Genomic DNA, 17076 nt, shown 5'->3' on the forward strand with positions numbered 1-17076 from the left:
TGCCTGGAGGGCTGTGTTTAAGTACCTCTCCTAAGAGAAGCAGCCTATTACCACAGAGCTTTGAAAGTGTCTAAGTGCACTTTAAACATCGCAGCTTTATGGTAGTGAACACAAGCTGATTTTCAGACAAAAATAAGGTCGGGAGGGGGAAGCATTTTCAATAACCTTACCAATCACCCCCCCCCCCCGAAAAAAAGTTTAGACAATGCTTGCTATTTCTTTGTAACCAAACGGACTTTATCCTCGTGTGCCAATACAGCCGTGGCACCAACTTATAGAATTTACAGTCCACGCCTTGGCAACTATCTGCCCAACAGCTCGAGCCAAGAGGTACTTGCAAGTGGCACTTCTGACCCCAGTCCCTACATGGCTTGATTTTTGCTGATTTCCCCTCTTCCACTGCAGACCTCAACTTGCTCTCCCAAGAGCAGCATATCAGGGAACAGAGTGACAAAAAAGTCCCATTCAACTCAGGGAAATCTCTTCCATCAGCAAAAACTACAACTAGATCTGACCTATAAGCTCCAAACACATGATCTGGGCTCTCCCCTCCCTACAAAAAGATGATATAAATTTTGCATATACCATGGATGCCAGCATGGGCTCTGTGCATCTGAAATGTTGAACAGGTGGGGGCTAACTGAAGCAAGAAGGCAGAGGCCATGGATGCAAACCTTTCCCCACAACCAGTGCATACCTCAGGCTTGCTTTCCTCCACGGCAACAGGGCTCTTGGGAACCTGATGAACTGCTCAGTGTCGCTATACACCTCTCTCACATCCTCGGCACCACCTCCTGCAAGGATTTCTGCACTGGGGTTAACTCCGGAATGCCTTGCGTGCAGGAGCCCTTATTAGCAAACCACGGGAGTCTTTCACAATAGCTGAACACTTCAACAGAGAGTATTTTTCAGCTGGAGGGGGGAGGATTCCTTCTCAACACAAGAACAGACCAGCAAAACACAAGAAAAGCTTTGGAACAAACAAAGAAGAGTTGGTTCTTATATGCCACTTTTCTCTACCCAAAGGAGTCTCAAATGGCTTACCGTCGCCTTCCCTTTCCTCTCCTCACAACAGGGACCCTAAAATCATAGAATAACAGAGTTGGAAAGGACCACAGCGCAGGACACTCACAACCCTATCGCTCATTCACTGTCACCTGCCACCCTCTTGAACCTTCACAGAATCAGCCTCTCCGTCAGATGGCTATCCAGCCTCTGTTTAAAAATTTCCAAAGATGGAGAACCCACCACCTCCCGAGGAAGCCTGTTCCACTGAGAAACCGCTCTGTCAGGAACTTCTTCCGGATGTTTAGACAGAATTTCTTTTGAATTAATTTCATCCCATTGGTTCTGGTCCGTCCCTCTAGACCAAGAGAGAACAACTCTGCTCCATCCTCCATATGGCAGCCTTCTAAATACTTGAAGATGGTTATCAGATCCCTTCTCAGTCACCTCCTCTCCCTGTTAGGTAAAGCATAACTTTGAGTCCAATAGCACCTTTAAGACCAACAAATATTTATTCAAGACATGAGCTTTCGTGTGTGAGCACTCTTCCTTAGAGGTAGGTGAGGCTGAGAGAGCCCTGATATCACTGCTCGGTCAGAACAGCTTCATCAGTGCTGTGGCAAGCCTAAGGTCACCCAGCTGGCTTCATGTGGGGGAGCGTGTAATCAAACCCGTCTCGGCAGATTAGAAGTCCGCACTCCTAACCACAACACCAAGCCAGCTCTACACCAAAGCCCCTTATTCCCCCTCTCCTGGAATCCAGCATTTCCACCCTCTTCTATGGAAAGTAATTTTCCTTTGTACTTATTTCACAGGATGTGGAAACCAGACCATCGAAGAACACTGCATTGCATGGTACGCTGTCTTGTCAACAACTGGCCTAGCCATTGCACTCCAGCTCCTGACATCTGTGGGGAAGAGGAATGTGCAACTCAAAACTTGTTCAGCTTCCTCTGGGGAATGGCAAGGGTTAAAAATGGATGGGACCCTGGAAGCTTGTACCAATGCTGGGAAGCTGTTCTTGCTTTCCACCGTTTCAAGCCTAGGGGTTGGCCTCTGCTGCAATAAGATTATCATCTCTGTGGTTTTTTTCTAGATCTGCATGGTGGTTTCAGGCTGTTTACTCAGAAAGTGGGCTGGCTGCCAGCGCCGAGGGCACCAAACCACCTTGTGATCTTGACTGGGAAGTCTGAACTTTGCCCACTGCCTGAGCACGTTGACTTAGTGCACCGAAGTGAAAGTTCCACTACAAAAATGCAGTACTCAGCCGGACACCCATCCACCCTCCCTCCCCCAGCCATAAATTCTAATTACATGTTCTGTTTCCACCACCAGTGGCTTCTCGTGCTGGTAGTCCTGTTTAGACAGCTTGGGAGTCAGTAATTTTTGTTCTTATGGTTTTTATAATCATCGGACTGGGAGACGGATGATGTTTAGTCTGTCTTCTCTGCCAACAGTTCTTCAAGGAAGTTACAAAGCCACCTTGTAGAGCAGGAAATTTCCACCAATTTCAGCAATATCTGGTCCAAAGGGCTCCGAGTGCCATAAAATTGAAATAGGACAAAGTGCAACAAAGCTAAGTTCACGGTTCTCAGCTTGCCTATGGATGGCTGCTAGGGCTTTCTCATTCTGGAACTGGCAATCCCATAGGGCCCCGACCTACAATTACCCTCTGGTAAGAAAGGAGCTGAAGATTTCCCCATTGGGTAAGGTGACCACATTGTCCCACTTTTGGAGGAACATCTTGGGGGCACCTGGCAAATTGTACTTATTTTGAAATTAAACAATATATATTACAATAATATTTTTGCGTTCTATGCGTTCTATGAAACTTTTTGTTGCTCCATATAGACCAAATTTTTGATCAAGACCCCCCTCCCCCCCAGTCAATAGTGTCCCGCTTTACCAATGTTAAAATCTGGTCACCTTAGGACATCTATAGCCAGGGCTGTGAGCCAGTGGTAGTGCATCCACTTCATAAGCTCATCCTCTGGCATCTCTGGCTAAAAGGACTGGGAAGCAATCTGAAATCCCTATATCAGAGTCCCCGGAGAAGCACTGTCCATCAAAGTGTACCTTACGGACCTTGGCAGACCAGTGATCTGACTCGTCAGGAGGCTGCCTCATGTAAATTAAGCCAGTCATTTTAGCAGGGTGGCCTCCTACGGGGAAATGGCCTTCGGCATTCTTTCAGCCATAGAAATTAATTTTACATAGCTCATATTTAATGAGATCGCCACCTTTTAATGGTAGGCCTTGGCTAGTTTTCAAAGCAAAGAGATGGGGAAAAAAAACAGGAGAGGTTCTTTGGCCTTCTGGACTATTCTCCAGAGGTCTGCCCCTTGATCCACAAAAGCAGAGGAAGACCACTGCAAGGAAAGACTTGGGAGGAGTAAGGAGGGGAGGTATTCCACCACGTCCTATCTATGGTGGCCAGCTGTTTTCCTTGGTCCCCAGCGGGGTAAGTGGGTTGGTTTGTTCTCATGTTCTTGTCAGATTGTATTTTATTAATTGCTGTGTTTTAGGGGGATTTTTAGGGGATTGTATTTATTCATTTTATCTTGTAACCCGCCATGAGCCTGCAAGAAATTCAAATGATGATGATGAAAAAAGAAATTGTGTAGCCTGGTATCAACTATTAACTAGTTTTCTATAATTTCTGTTGCTACAAAAAACCCTGATTTGGCTTCTGTTAATCATGAGGCGGAGGCAGGTGAGTTCTATGCATTTCCTGCAGCGTTTCTGTGTTTCTGCAGCAGGCTTTCTCAACCAGGGCTCCACAAAACCCTGGGGTTTCTTGACAGCACTGGAAGGGTTTCCCGAATGGGTGAGAGTTTATTATTAATGTATTTTGTAAAATGTGTTAAGCATTTATTGGGTGATATGACCATATATGGTCATGTCAAGCACCCCCCCCCCACACACACACACACACGGCCAGTGATGGGCCTGGAAGGGGAGGGGCCCCGGGTGGCATGTACACAACTATGCTTCCCAACCATGTTCTGCATAACTGCGCCACTTCGGGGCTTTCTTGAAGTCTGAAGAATATTTCAGGGGGTTCTCAATAGTAAGGATTCTGATTGCAAACCTTCATACTTACTGTGTTTCCCCAAACACACACTATGGCTTATTTTCAGCGGGTGTCTTATTGGTATTTAGAAAAGTCGGTGCCATCAACAAAGGTGTTTGTGTGGGGTGAGACACACAGACTATTGCTGGTCAGTGCTGTGGAACAGCAGCTTTACTGGTGTTTGTGGGGGCTGAGAGAAACTGGGGCAGCCAGTGCCGTGGTGTGGAGGGGCAGGGTGTTGATGCTGGCAGCGCTCTGCGCCTGCATGCGGGTGCTGGTGCCGCCCTTCCCCTCCCCTCTGTGCTGCTGGTCACCTAGCAACCCTACTACTGTTGCTGGTTGGTGCTGAGGGAGAGAAACCCACAGTGCTGAGTAAAATGGCAACTACAGCTTTACTGCTGCAGGGGTTGTCTAACTTCGGCCCTCCAGATGTCCATGGACTACAGTTCCCATGAGCCCCTGCCAGCAAATGCAAATGCTGGCAAATGCAAATGTTGGCAGGGGCTCATGGGAACTGTAGTCTATGGACATCTGGAGGGCCGCAGTTTGACTACCCCTGTGCTCTAATATATATATTAGAGTAGTTCATCAGTGGAATAGGCTGCCTAAGGAGGTGGTGAGCTCCCCCTCACTGGCAGTCTTCAAGCAAAGGTTGGATGCACATTTTTCTTGGATGCTTTAGGATGCTTAGGGCTAATCCTGTGTTGAGCAGGGAGTTGGCCTAGATGGCCTGTGTGGCCCCTTCCAACTCTATGATTCTATGATTCTATATTGCGCAAATGCTTAGAAATCGTGCAACGGCTTATTTTATGGGTATGTCTTATTTTGGGAGAAACAGGGTACCTCTGCCGTTAAAGGGGCAGCAGAACAAATTTAGTGTCCAGTGGCATCTTTAAGACTAATAAAGTTTTATTCAAAGTATGAGCTCATATCCTGAAGAAAACTGTGTTGGTATTAAAGGTGCCACTGGACTCTAAGTTTATTCTGATGCTTCAGACCAACACTTGAATCTACCGTTCAAGCGGCAGGGCATACATCTAGGCAGAACCTGGAGCAGGGCTACCGATACAGCAGCTTAGCCCAAACAAGACTAGCCCTGGGGGCTCACCACGTCCACCATTCAAAAGAGCAGCATCTCCACACAGCATAGGTTGTTTTCCTAGTCGTGTCTTTGCAAAAAGGAAGTGATGCCTGATCTACAGCCAGTGGAAATGAAACTCAGACTCCATGACCTTCTTTGACCAAGGTTAAGAAAGCATTCCCCTGGGCTATCTAGTAAAGGGCTGCATTGTTTATGAGCCACACAGATGTGGGTGTGACAACTGATACTCACCAGAGAAAAAAGACAGTTCAGGTTTCCAGGGAAAATCTATCTCTCTGAAATATTTATGTGCCCCACACTCTCGGTTTAAAAGGCTCTGGAGGCAGCCAGCATGGGGTCAAAGATCAAAATATAACACCTCTTGAGTTCAACGGACATGATACAAACCCCCAAGATGTGAAAGAGGCCTGCAGAGAGAGTTTATTTAATCAAAACCTGAGCAGTGTTCCCTTTAAGTAGTACTCTGTTATGCAAGGGGAACTTAAATGGAACAATACATCACTCCCATTCCATCCCATCCCACCCTTACGTATGAAGCTATCTTACCGCAAGCCAGACCATTGGTTAATTCAAGTATTGCTTACACTGACTGGCAGCAGCTCCCCAGTGCATCCAGCAAGCATATTTTCCAAGCCGGCTCTTCAAGCTCCTTTAACTGGAGGTACCACAGATGAAACGAGCATGCGACCTACCCTGCCTCTTCCTTAACGCAGTGCTGAACGCAAGAAGCACTAACCACAAGCAGGCGATCTTATTTCACACCCTACTCACGATCAATGGCAAACACTATTAATGCACTCTCTCGGCTTACCACCCTGACTTGGATGGCCCAGGCTAGCCTGCTCTCATCAGCTCTCAGAGGCTAAGGAGAGTCTGCCTTGGTTAGTACCTGGATGGAAGACCACCAAGGACGTCCAAGGTCATGATGCAGAAGCAGGCAATGGAAAACCACCACTGAATGTCCCTTGCCTTGAAAACCCTATCGGGGGTAGTCGACCTGTGGTCCTCCAGGGGTAGTCAACCCGTGGGGTAGTCAACCCCATAAATCAGGGGTAGTCAACCTGTGCCCTCCATTCATTAGCCCTTCTTACCCAGCCCAGCATATTATCCGTGCATGGCAGCGGTTGTGTTTCTATGCTTTCCCTGCCAGCCAGAAGAGGAAGCTTATTTAGGGCACAGAGTAAGTTTTCCTCTTAGAAGATATTTTAGCTTGATATAAATCTGCCTGTCCCAGTGAAAATATGCCAGGTTCTTAAAAAAACAGCACCTCACGCTGTGGCCCAAAATTTCTGAAGGACAAAAGATCACCCATCAACACAAATCAAATCACTTCTACTCTCAAATACAGGCATGTATAGATAACAGAACATATGAGTCACATGTCTTAGGTTTTCCCTCTGTTTTTAAAAAAAGAGGTCTTACCTGGCATCTCCTTTTGAAAGGTTTGTGTTAACGGGATGAAGGATCACTTTGTTTGCATCAACATCCACCACACATTTTGTATGCAGGTCTATTTCTATAAGAAAATAGGGCAAAAGGGGAAAGAAAATGTCAACCATGGGAATTTAGAGAGAATACCTTTGCTTACCTGCCGACCCTGCTCACTCAAAGCATCACAACTGCACACACTGCCTGTACTGGCCTCCTGCGTGCACATAACAGCTGTTCTACCAGTCTTTCCCTAGGCCAGAGAGAACAAGTTCAGGGTTATCCCAGCTGCTTCTCCAGGTTTTAAAGGACCAAGAGGTGCTGCCAGGGTAGGACGACAGAGTTATTTTCAGCTGGCAAAAAACCCCAGGAGGCTTGTGGTGCAGAAGGGGGCAGGATGGGCCTTCTTTGCCAGAGGCAAGCATCAAACTTCACCTCTGCACTGTTGACCTGCACGTTCATTCTTGTTGGAGCCGGCCCAAAGTAATAACAGTGACCTGAACTGCCACTCTCTTGTGGTTCTCTCCTGGGATGTTTTCACAGCAACTCACCTGGTACAAGGCCTACATCTGAGGCTTACAGACCCCAGTTGGGCAAGATCTCAAGCAGCAGCATTGTAGCAATTACCAACAGACGCACATGCTTATTTCCAGAGCTCCTTGTTTCCCCCAGCAAGAGTGCAGCACCAGCTCTGCAGCTGGATGCATGCCATTCCCCCCCAGGCATTCAAGGGCAGGAGAACAGTACAGAGCAGGATGGCCCCACGGCTCCTCAGCACAGCACATTTCCTACCATCCCTGGTAACAAGATACCTGCATGAACAACTGCTGTCCCTAGACCAGGGATAGTCAACCTGTGGTCCTCCAGATGTCCATGGACTACAATTCCCATGAGCCCCTGCCAGCATTTGCTGGCAGGGGCTCATGAGAATTGTAGCCCATGGACATCTGGAGGATCACAGGTTGAATAGCCCTGCCCTAGACAATCCTGGGCCAGACTGAGTAGCAGCCCAGCTTCATACTCCACCAATTAGTTTCACTAATCCAGCCTCAGTCATCCAAGTGTCCTCCGCTCTCTCCAATGACTCCACTCCCATTCTCCTTCTCTGCCCTTCGTCAGGAGGGCAGTATGCAATTTTAATTATTATCATCATTAATAATAATGTTTACCATTGACTCCCAGAACTGCCACATGACGCTTGCTCTCACTAGCTTCAAATCTCTCATTTAGAAAAAAGCATTTTTTCCCCATGAAGCCTGTGGCACGACACTTAATGTCTCATTCCTCTACTGAAGCCAAGAATGTGTAAATTAATGAACGCATCCTTCTAATGAGGTATAAAAGAGGCATTTATCTACATTTGTAGAAGGGAGAATCAATAATCAGACGCTGCAGGGTAATGGAATGATGTCTGAAGAGACGCTTTGTGCTACAGCTTGTCAAAAGGTAGGAAGGGGAAGATGGGGGCAAACTATTTATCCCTCTCCGCCTTGGGAACAGACTGCACCTGGAGTACTGTGTGCAGTTCTGGAGGCCTCACTTCAGAAAGGATGTAGACAAAATTGAGAGGGTGCAGAGGAGAGAGACAAAGATGATCTGTGGCATTGTAACAGGTAATGAAGAGAGGGCTGAACTGCTCAATTATTACTGTTCTTCAGTCTTCTCTTGCAAGGGGAATTGTGCTCAACATTGTAGTCTTCACTGGCAGTCTTCAAGCAAAGGCTGAATACACACTTTTCTTGGATGCTTTAGGATGCTTTGGGCTGATCCTGCGTTGAGCAGGGGGTTGGACTAGATGGCCTGTATGGCCCCTTCCAACTCTATGATTCTATGGTAAAATCATTTCATGAGATGAGGGATGGGAGTAGTGGTCTAGGGCAGTGGTCCCCAACCTGCGGGCCGCGGCCCGGCGCCGGGCCGCAAAGGCCATGGCGCCGGGCCGCGGCTCCCCCCCCGCCCCCCCCCGCAGTAAAAAACTTCCAGGCGCAAGCTTGCGGCCCGGGAAGCTACTTACTGCGGGAGGGCGGGGAGGGAATCAGGGCCGGGCCGCGCCCGTGCAGGCCGCGCCCGCTCGGCCCGATCCGTGGGTGCGGCCCGCGGGCGCGGCCGGGCGCGGCTCGCGGGTGCGGCCTGCGGGCGCGGCCAGGCGCGGCTCGCGGGCGCGGCCCGATCCGCGGGTGCGGCCCGCGGGCGCGGCCGGGCGCGGCTCGCGGGCGCGGCCCGAAGCATGGGCGTGGCCCGCGCGGGCGCGGTCCCTGCGGGCGCGACCCAATGCCCTGCCGGTCCCCAGCCTAATAAAGGTTGGGGACCACTGGTCTAGGGAACTGTAGTGTTAGTCCATAACCACCTAGTTTCTTTAAATGAAATCAAATCTTCTGGACCAAAAGATGAATTGCAACCAAGATGTAATTTCTGAGACTCTGTCCATTATTTTTGACAATTCTTGATGAAAAGATGAAGTACAAGAAGATTGGAGACAGGCAAATGTTGTCCCCATCTTCAAGAAGGGGAAAAAGGAGGATCCGGGTAATTACTGACCTGTCAGCTTGATGTCTACAGCTGGCAAAATTTTAGAACAAATCATCAAGCAGTCAGTCCTTGAGCAGCTAGAACAGATGGCTGTAATTACCAAGAGTCAGTATGGCTTTCTCAAGAACAAGTCATGTCAGACTAACCTTATCTGTTTTTTTTAGAGAAAGTTACTACCTTGCTAGATCATGGGAATGCTGTGGACATTGTTCACCTTTATTTCAGTAAGGCTTTTGGAGAGAAGACAACTAAGAAGTGATATGATAACCATCTTCAAATACTTGAAGGACTGTCATATAGAAGATGGAGCAGAGTTGTTTTCTGTTGCCCCAGAGGTCGGACCAGAACAAATGGGCTAAAATTAATTTTAAAAAATGTTTGGCTAAACATCCAAAAGAAGTTCCTGACAGAGCAGTTCCTTAGTGGAACAGGCTTCCTCAGGAGGTGGTGAGTTCTCCTTCTTTGGAAGTTTTTAAGCAGAGGCTAGAAAGTCATCTGAAACAAATGCTGATTTTATGAACCTGGGCAGATTGTGAGTGGGATGGCATGGAGTTGTGAATTCCCGTATTGTGCAGGTGGTTGGACTAGATGAGCCTGGAGGTCCCTTCCAACTCTATAATTCTAATGTCTGCATACCAAGCCAAGATAACAGGTACACCCTAATTCTATATCAACAACATGGTAACAGTTTCAGCTTTCAAGTTGATTTCCAGCTCTTTCTTTCCAGTTGTGCTAAATGCAATGCAGTGTTTGCACAGACAAATTCAGGATGACAAGGTCTTGGAGACACAACCAGACTTCAGACTGGAGGAGGGGAGAAAACAAGAGGGGGAGACTGCTGTCACCAAGTCATCAAGAGATATGTTTTGGGAAACATGGCTGAAGATTCCCTTCCTCTCAAGAGTTGTAACAGAAAACAGGTGCTTTACTTAAACAGCCCCTAACCATGTGTCATCACTAAGAGTGAAAGACAACCCCCCCCTCCGTAACAGTTGCTCACCTACCATCACCTTCCCTCCTACTTCCAATCTGTCACTAAATGGGATTTGAAACCTCTGCAGTGTAAGCTTACAAACACAGGAGATGAAACTCTGACCTACTGCCTTATTCAGTGCAGGGTCTGGGGGGAAGGGAGGACCTCATGAGCCCAAATGTCCAGGAATTTAAATATGCAACACTGACTTCTTAAAAATATGCTTCTTAAAAATATGCTTCTCCCATGCCCATACTCAACTTTGCGGGAATTATGCATTAAGTTATTTCAAAAGGTAAATCGGATCCCAAGGAAGCCATTAACATGCCAGCTGCCTGAATGAGATAAAAAAATACGTGGTGGGGAGAGAGACCGGGGAGGTGGCAGCTGGAAGAGCACAGTACCTGTTTGTTTATTCCAATGGATCTAAAGAAAAAAAAACATCGCAAGATCATTACCCGTTTCCTGCATTTGGAAAACAGGACTCTCAAGTTTCCATCACCTTGGGGAAATATTTTAATACAGGTGAACTAAAGCCCAGGCATCACTCAGTACAGGCAATGGGGCATCTCAGTTTGAAGGATACAGAAGGTCAAAAGAAACTTGAGGAGACTTTTCAGGAAGTCATCAGTTTGGAATGAAAGGGCAGGAAAAAGGCAGTTGTTTCCCATAACCATATACACAACTGCAATTTCCACATCTGCGTAGCCTCACTGTTCTCTAAACAGCCACACGACCTGCATTCTTAGGGCCCCATTCTCCTACCCTTGAGACAGCCACAATGATCAGATCGTCTCACAAATGATCAGCCACCATTTGGCAATAAAAGCTTCATACCGATAAGCAGTCAGATGATGTATGGTCACTTATGGAGGGACAGAAACCAACAACCGATTCTCATGGAGCAGAGTAGCCTTCCAAAATGGATACAAGATCAGGGTGGATGCGACAGTGGTGGTGGAACAGGCTGACTGACGGTGACCTTCCAGGTTTTCCAAGGCAAGAGACGTTCAGAAGTGGTTTGCCACCACCGGCCTCTGCATAGTTTTCTGTCCAAATACTAACCAGGACCAATCCTGCTTCACTTTCAAGAGCTGACAAGATTGGGCCAGACAGGGCCGTCCAGGTCTGGGGTCAGGGTAGATAATGAGGATTTTTTTCTTTTAAAAAAATCAGATTGTTTAATTTAAATGGAGTTTAAAAAAACAGTTCCAATAACAGTGTAACCCAATGCCAAGTTACCTCAGTCTAAGCCCACTGATTTCAATAGGCTTAGACTGGAAAATGTAAATAAAGAGATTTAGAACAGAATCTGAATGTAAACTTTCAACTGCTTAAGACTCACTTTATGATGCTCTTTAGGAACTGGCAAAATCTCTTTGTGAAGTAATGCTAAGAATGGGAAGAATACACACAAACACATACACACACGTCTTGACATTAAGGAGCAAACGGGAACTGTCTACCAATCTAACGGGGCAACATTTTATTCTTGTTCCATATCTAGTAATTGCATAGTCTCTGCAACTGATTCAGCACATCTGTTATAAATATCCAAGAACATGGATTATGTATCTTTCATCTCATGTGAAACTCTTCTTCCCTGCTCCTACAACTTCCTTACTCCTGGTTGAGAATATTTACCTTTTGTGGGATGAATACAAGGCAGGTCAGTCCTAGGACTAAGGCGAAGACACAGACTCAAGCAAAAACTATATCCTTCCACGGAATCCGGATCAACAACAGCTTTCTGTTCAGTGCTAGGAATTCAGGCAGTGGGTCACTTTAGTGATTGTGTCTAATCTCTGTCATTATCCCATTTTCATGGTAAGCCATCTTTATTGTTCCAAATCCTCCCTGAACTGTTTTTTTTTACTGGCACAAGAAAAATCCAAGAGAGGATTTTATGTTATTTTTTTTGCCATCGTCACAGTTGACTTGTGGAGACTCTATAGCAGGGGTAGTCAAACTGCGGCCCTCCAGATGTCCATGGACTACAATTCCCAGGAGCCCCCTGCCAGCGAATGCTGGCAGGGGGCTCCTGGGAATTGTAGTCCATGGACATCTGGAGGGCCGCAGTTTGACTACCCCTGCTCTATAGTGTCTTCAAGGCAAGAGACGCTCATAGTTGGTTTAGTTTACAAGGTCTGACGAGATCAGAGTAGCCCAAGACCATCCTGGGCAAGGCAGTGGAAAATTACAAATTTCTTTTTAAAGAAGTAAATATCTGTTTGGGTTTCTTGCCATTTTATATACTAAATTTGAGGCTACAGGCATTCCAAATTGGTAGTACCAAACCGGTCTGGGCTTTTCCTAGATTGTTTTAACACCAAGAGGCCCTCCTTCCACACCTTTATTCTTACTTGCTTAAATGGTTTAGATTTGTTGATTTTTAGTGACAGTTTTTTAGGGCACCAGTTTAAGAATTCATGGTATGAATCATTCCTAGTTCATCTGCAGTGGAAATGCTCATAACCAACGTAACTTAGAAAGACAATCCCAGTCTACAGGAGTAACAGAAAGTGAACTTCGTCTTCTGTTTGTTTGGCGTTTTTTACATGTTATCATGAGGGATTTCATAATGTGTACTCTAAAGGTACACTGGGTGATGGGAAAGTGGCTTTCCTAATGATTTGCTTGGCGGTCCAATATTCCTGGAGGAGGACTGTTGCCCCAGGGCAAGTCATTATAGTCCCACAGGGTCAATAAAACCGAGCTGTTTCACTAGGCTTACAAATGATGGTAGGTACCTTCTGCTCTTGGCCTTCTGGTCTACCCCACTCAATCTACTCACCTATCGAGTTTGTTTTTAAAACTAAGATATCATCAGTTCTTAACATCCCTGTGGGATGCGCGGCCGATAAACCGAATTTAAAAATAGTTGATCAGCGCCTGTTCCTAAAGGACATCTTATGGTTTGGTTTTTGCTATGCTTGGCATTCACTGCAATTCAAGATCTTCTCATACACCCTCTCCCTGGGTTTGTACCTGGGTACCAAGTTGGTCTGTACTGCCTAGCTTGGCTAGTGTGTGGCATGTCCCAGTTCTTAGCATTGCCCACCCACGGTCTGTGTGGATAAAACTTTTGTATTTGATATCAATTCCTGTATCCTAAGAATGTTGTATCTCTGATCAGTCATCAAGGAAAGGCAGCCTAGTGACTATGCAGATGTCAATCATGTGATTACATGACAAAATGAGGTTTTATTAAATGACATTGAAATTAGAAGAATTTTCATATTTTTCATGGAGCCCTTTACATACATTTGCCTGCACATTGTGAAGTTTCTGGAATGTGTTCTAAGCCATTCTGTTCATCTGACATTATGTTCCCTGATGTCCACATGGAGTTAGATTCAAGAGGGTAGCCGTGTTGGTCTGAAGCAGCAGAACAAATTCAGAGTCCCGTGGCACCTTTAAGACCAACAAAGTCTTCTTCAAGGTATGAGCTTTTGTGTGCAGGCGCACTTCCTGGAAGTAATCAATTCAAACTTATAGACAGTGAAATTGTATATGAGAGCACGCCCGACTCTTCCATGCTGCTGGCTGCATACTGTGGGGAAACATCCGTACAGATGAACAAACTGGATTTCAGGTCACCTGCTTGTGACTCTCTTCCCAAAGCTCCCCCCGATACAGTGTTCAGAAAACACAGATCAAAACCATGGAGAAAACATTGAGATCCGATCTGACGTGCCAGTGAATGCCTGAAGAGTGGCCTCACTTAAGAAATGAAAACTAGAAGCCACAGAGGTTTTTCCATTAGTTCTTATTTATTTTGGAACATTCCTTGCTGCTGCAAATGGATGCCAGTGGGTGTTTTGAGAGAGAGAGATTTTTAAAAGAGAGATTCCAAAGCAATATCATTGGCTAAGGAAATCAAACTTTAAAAAGCAAGGAACATGTGATGCCATCTGTCTCCTAGACTTCCTGTGCCAACATGCGCTGTTTTGCAGGCATCTCTGCCTCAGCTCCAGCCCCAGACTGAGAACAAAAACTGAAAACTAACTCTGAAGAAGGGAAAGAATGCAGAAAGCCCGGCTTACAGGCAGCATGTTGCCAGAAATGCCAACCAAGGGCATCATGAGGCAGGAAATCCTCCTGCGTAAGCTGTACTTGCCATTCATTTCAGCAGAGCTTGTGCAAGAAAGCTGCCTGGTCAACCGTGCCTTAAGTCAACTTACTGGGGGGCAGGGGCAGAGGGTGGCTTGAAGCTGAAGCTTAACAGGAGGAGCCAAAACAGGACCAAAGCAGCATGCCTTAGAGAAATGCTTCTGTTTGACCTGAGAGTTGCAAGATTATCCTTTGCAAATAGTACCTTGAATTCATAAAACGCCAGCACTACCCATGAAATTTTCAAGCCATGGAAATTTGCCCGTTAATTATGCATGGATACATCTGCCAGATAATGCTGGTAGGTAAGCAAGAAGTCCAAGAGGTCCTGGTGCCACCAGTGCACAGTTCAAAGCAAGAATTGTCCCTGTGGCTCAGTGGCGCAGCATCTGTTCGACACGCAGATAGTCCTAGGTTCAATCCCCAGCGTCTCCAGTTCAAAGGGTCAGGTAAGCAGGTGGAGTGAAACACCTGGAGAGCTGCTGCCAGTCAGAGCAGACAATACTGACCTCAATGGATCAATGGTCTGGTTAATTATAAGGCAGTTTCATGTGTCTTCCGGTTCTGCTCCTAGGAACCATTAAGGAAGTAAAACCCCCTGTAATATAGGACCTATATGACCAAACTTAGCTTACAAAGAGACCTTTTTATGCACTGAGAGTTTGAAATACAGCAAAAGCAAACTCAAGAAACAAAGCGATTGAGAATAGGAATAGATAAAGTGATGAAAAACTCCAATGTAATTGATCTGATAATTCCTGGTCCCCTCAAGTGTGGGGAAGGGTCCACCTGAACCCTTTTTAATGGGAAGTTTCACTATTTTGTAAGTATGTTCTAAGAGCCTAGAACGCTGTATTGACCCATTTATCCACTGCCCATGATCTTGCAGACACAGGGATGGCACCTGAAATCGACAGCACTCAAAAGTTTTATTTTAAAATCATCCAAGGCTTTTTCTTTTAAAAACAGGTACATCGACTTGCCATCCAGAGCACCAAGGCTTGCTGCAAGCCTGACGCTACGGCAATCTTTTGTCAAATGCCGTTCTATTTTAAGCATGTTGAAACAAACTCCTTAGCCACGTGCTTCACTTCTCCATCACAGGGCTCTCCAAAGTTTTACTTGTCCGGCTGTACGATCCGGTTTATGGTACAGAGCAAACTTCAAAGCCAATTAACTGTTATTTTTCCTTGGTTTTCTTTTTTTTTAGTGGATAATTGAGAACGGATCCAACTGAGGTTTTTGTTTACGCTGCCAGCAGGCAGCAGAGCGTGCCACTTTATTGGTAAGGCTAATTAGTCTAACGACAATTAATTCCTTATAATAAAATTCAAGGGCACATATTCAAGGGCTTCTGAGCATTACTGCCACTTTTCATTTTAAATGCCCACAACACGGCCGTCCTCGAAACCTCACACACACACACTCAGAGTAATACAAGCACAAGTCATGCAAGAAAGGGAGTTCACTCGGGATCCTGTTTACTCAAGATGGTTAAACCAGAGAATCCAGCACACACTGTGTAATTAAGTATCAGCATGTCACCCAGAAGAGGACCAGCCCCAGGGAAGGTTTAACAATTCAGGGCTTTGTATCAGAAAGCCCTCACAAACCCAGGCCTTAAAAGGCAAGTCAGATTCAGGGCTTCCAGTCCACACTTTAGGATTTACCATTCCAACCCCTGCTGCAGAGAGCATATTCTCAGGAACGGGATCGGGACCAGGATCTGCAGTCTACTGACAGCACTTAAGAATTCTCAGACTTTTGTGTCGACTACCTAGCAATTGCTGCCTGCCATAGCCTGGCTGTCACTTCCATAAACCAGCACTGGTCCGTCTCTTGCTATAGAACTACACCTTATGCAAGAAGGACAATGTGGAGAAGGATGTTTCCACCCATTTCAAGATCATGCAAGATAGTGAAAAGCCCACCTGTATAGGTATGCTCTTCATAAAGCACACCTGCACATACCGATTACTCTTAGGGTTTTGTTGCATTGTTTTTACTTCGTGAGCACCCTCAAGCAGGTCTCTGGAAAGGTGGCACACACGTTTTCTAAATATGCATTCCTTCTTTCAAAATACTTAGCCCATGCTGCATACCTCAGAAACCAAGATAGACCGTGGCACTTCCACATTATACCAGGCTGATCTTTGTAACGCTAAGACAGAGATCTCAGACTGTTTCCAATAAATTGCTTGGGCTGAGACCATATAAATAAACTTGACTTGCTTGGTATTAAACCCCAGTCTGTACCTTTGGAAGGTGAAGAGAAAAGTTAAGATGCTTGAGATTTGAACATATGGCTAGAGGGAACCTACACACTTCAGGCCTAGCACATAGATCACTAAGCCATCTTCTCCCGATACGGCTATTGTTAGCGGGAACAATGGCACCCAATAGACGCCATTCCTCCAAACTGACCGGCAGGCTTTGGCACACATGACACTCAAACAGAAAAGAGCCAAGATTGATACAGGAATCTCAAAGAAAAAAAAAAGGGGGGGGGGAAGAGTAGTGCCTTTCTCCTTAAAACTCCATCTGTTAAGTTAGCATGCTCCATTTAACACCCATCACGTCACAGACCTGCAACACTTCCGGATGCAAAAACAGGTCTACGTTTCTATAACGCAGTACAACTTTCACAAAAGTCAGGAAACAGCAAGCTGGTTATCACCTCCACTGTGCAGTTAACACTGTCTATGCTGTCCTTCACCTACATCAAGAGGATCTTTAGTTCCTCTTCGCTTTCTGCCATTAGAGTGGTATCATCTGCATATCTGAGGTTGTTATTTCTCCCTGCAATCTTGATCCCAATTTGTGACTCATCTAACCCTGCCTTTCTCATGATGT

At 46.0% G+C, this 17076-nt stretch overlaps 1 protein-coding gene across 5 annotated transcripts in view; it reads right to left on the bottom strand.

Annotated features, from left to right (window-relative positions):
- The window catches only part of KIF13B (kinesin family member 13B), a 173148-nt gene that overhangs the window by 153550 nt on the left and 2522 nt on the right, over window positions 1–17076 (bottom strand). For all 5 annotated transcript variants that reach the window (XM_077331968.1, XM_077331976.1, XM_077331959.1 and 2 more), the window contains exon 2: window positions 6603–6696. In XM_077331968.1, the coding sequence (XP_077188083.1) occupies window positions 6603–6696 (94 nt within the window). The remainder of the gene's footprint in view (window positions 1–6602; window positions 6697–17076) is intronic.

The sequence above is a fragment of the Paroedura picta genome, chromosome 1 (genome assembly GCF_049243985.1).
Source record: "Paroedura picta isolate Pp20150507F chromosome 1, Ppicta_v3.0, whole genome shotgun sequence".
Classification (NCBI taxonomy): Eukaryota; Metazoa; Chordata; class Lepidosauria; order Squamata; family Gekkonidae; genus Paroedura; species Paroedura picta.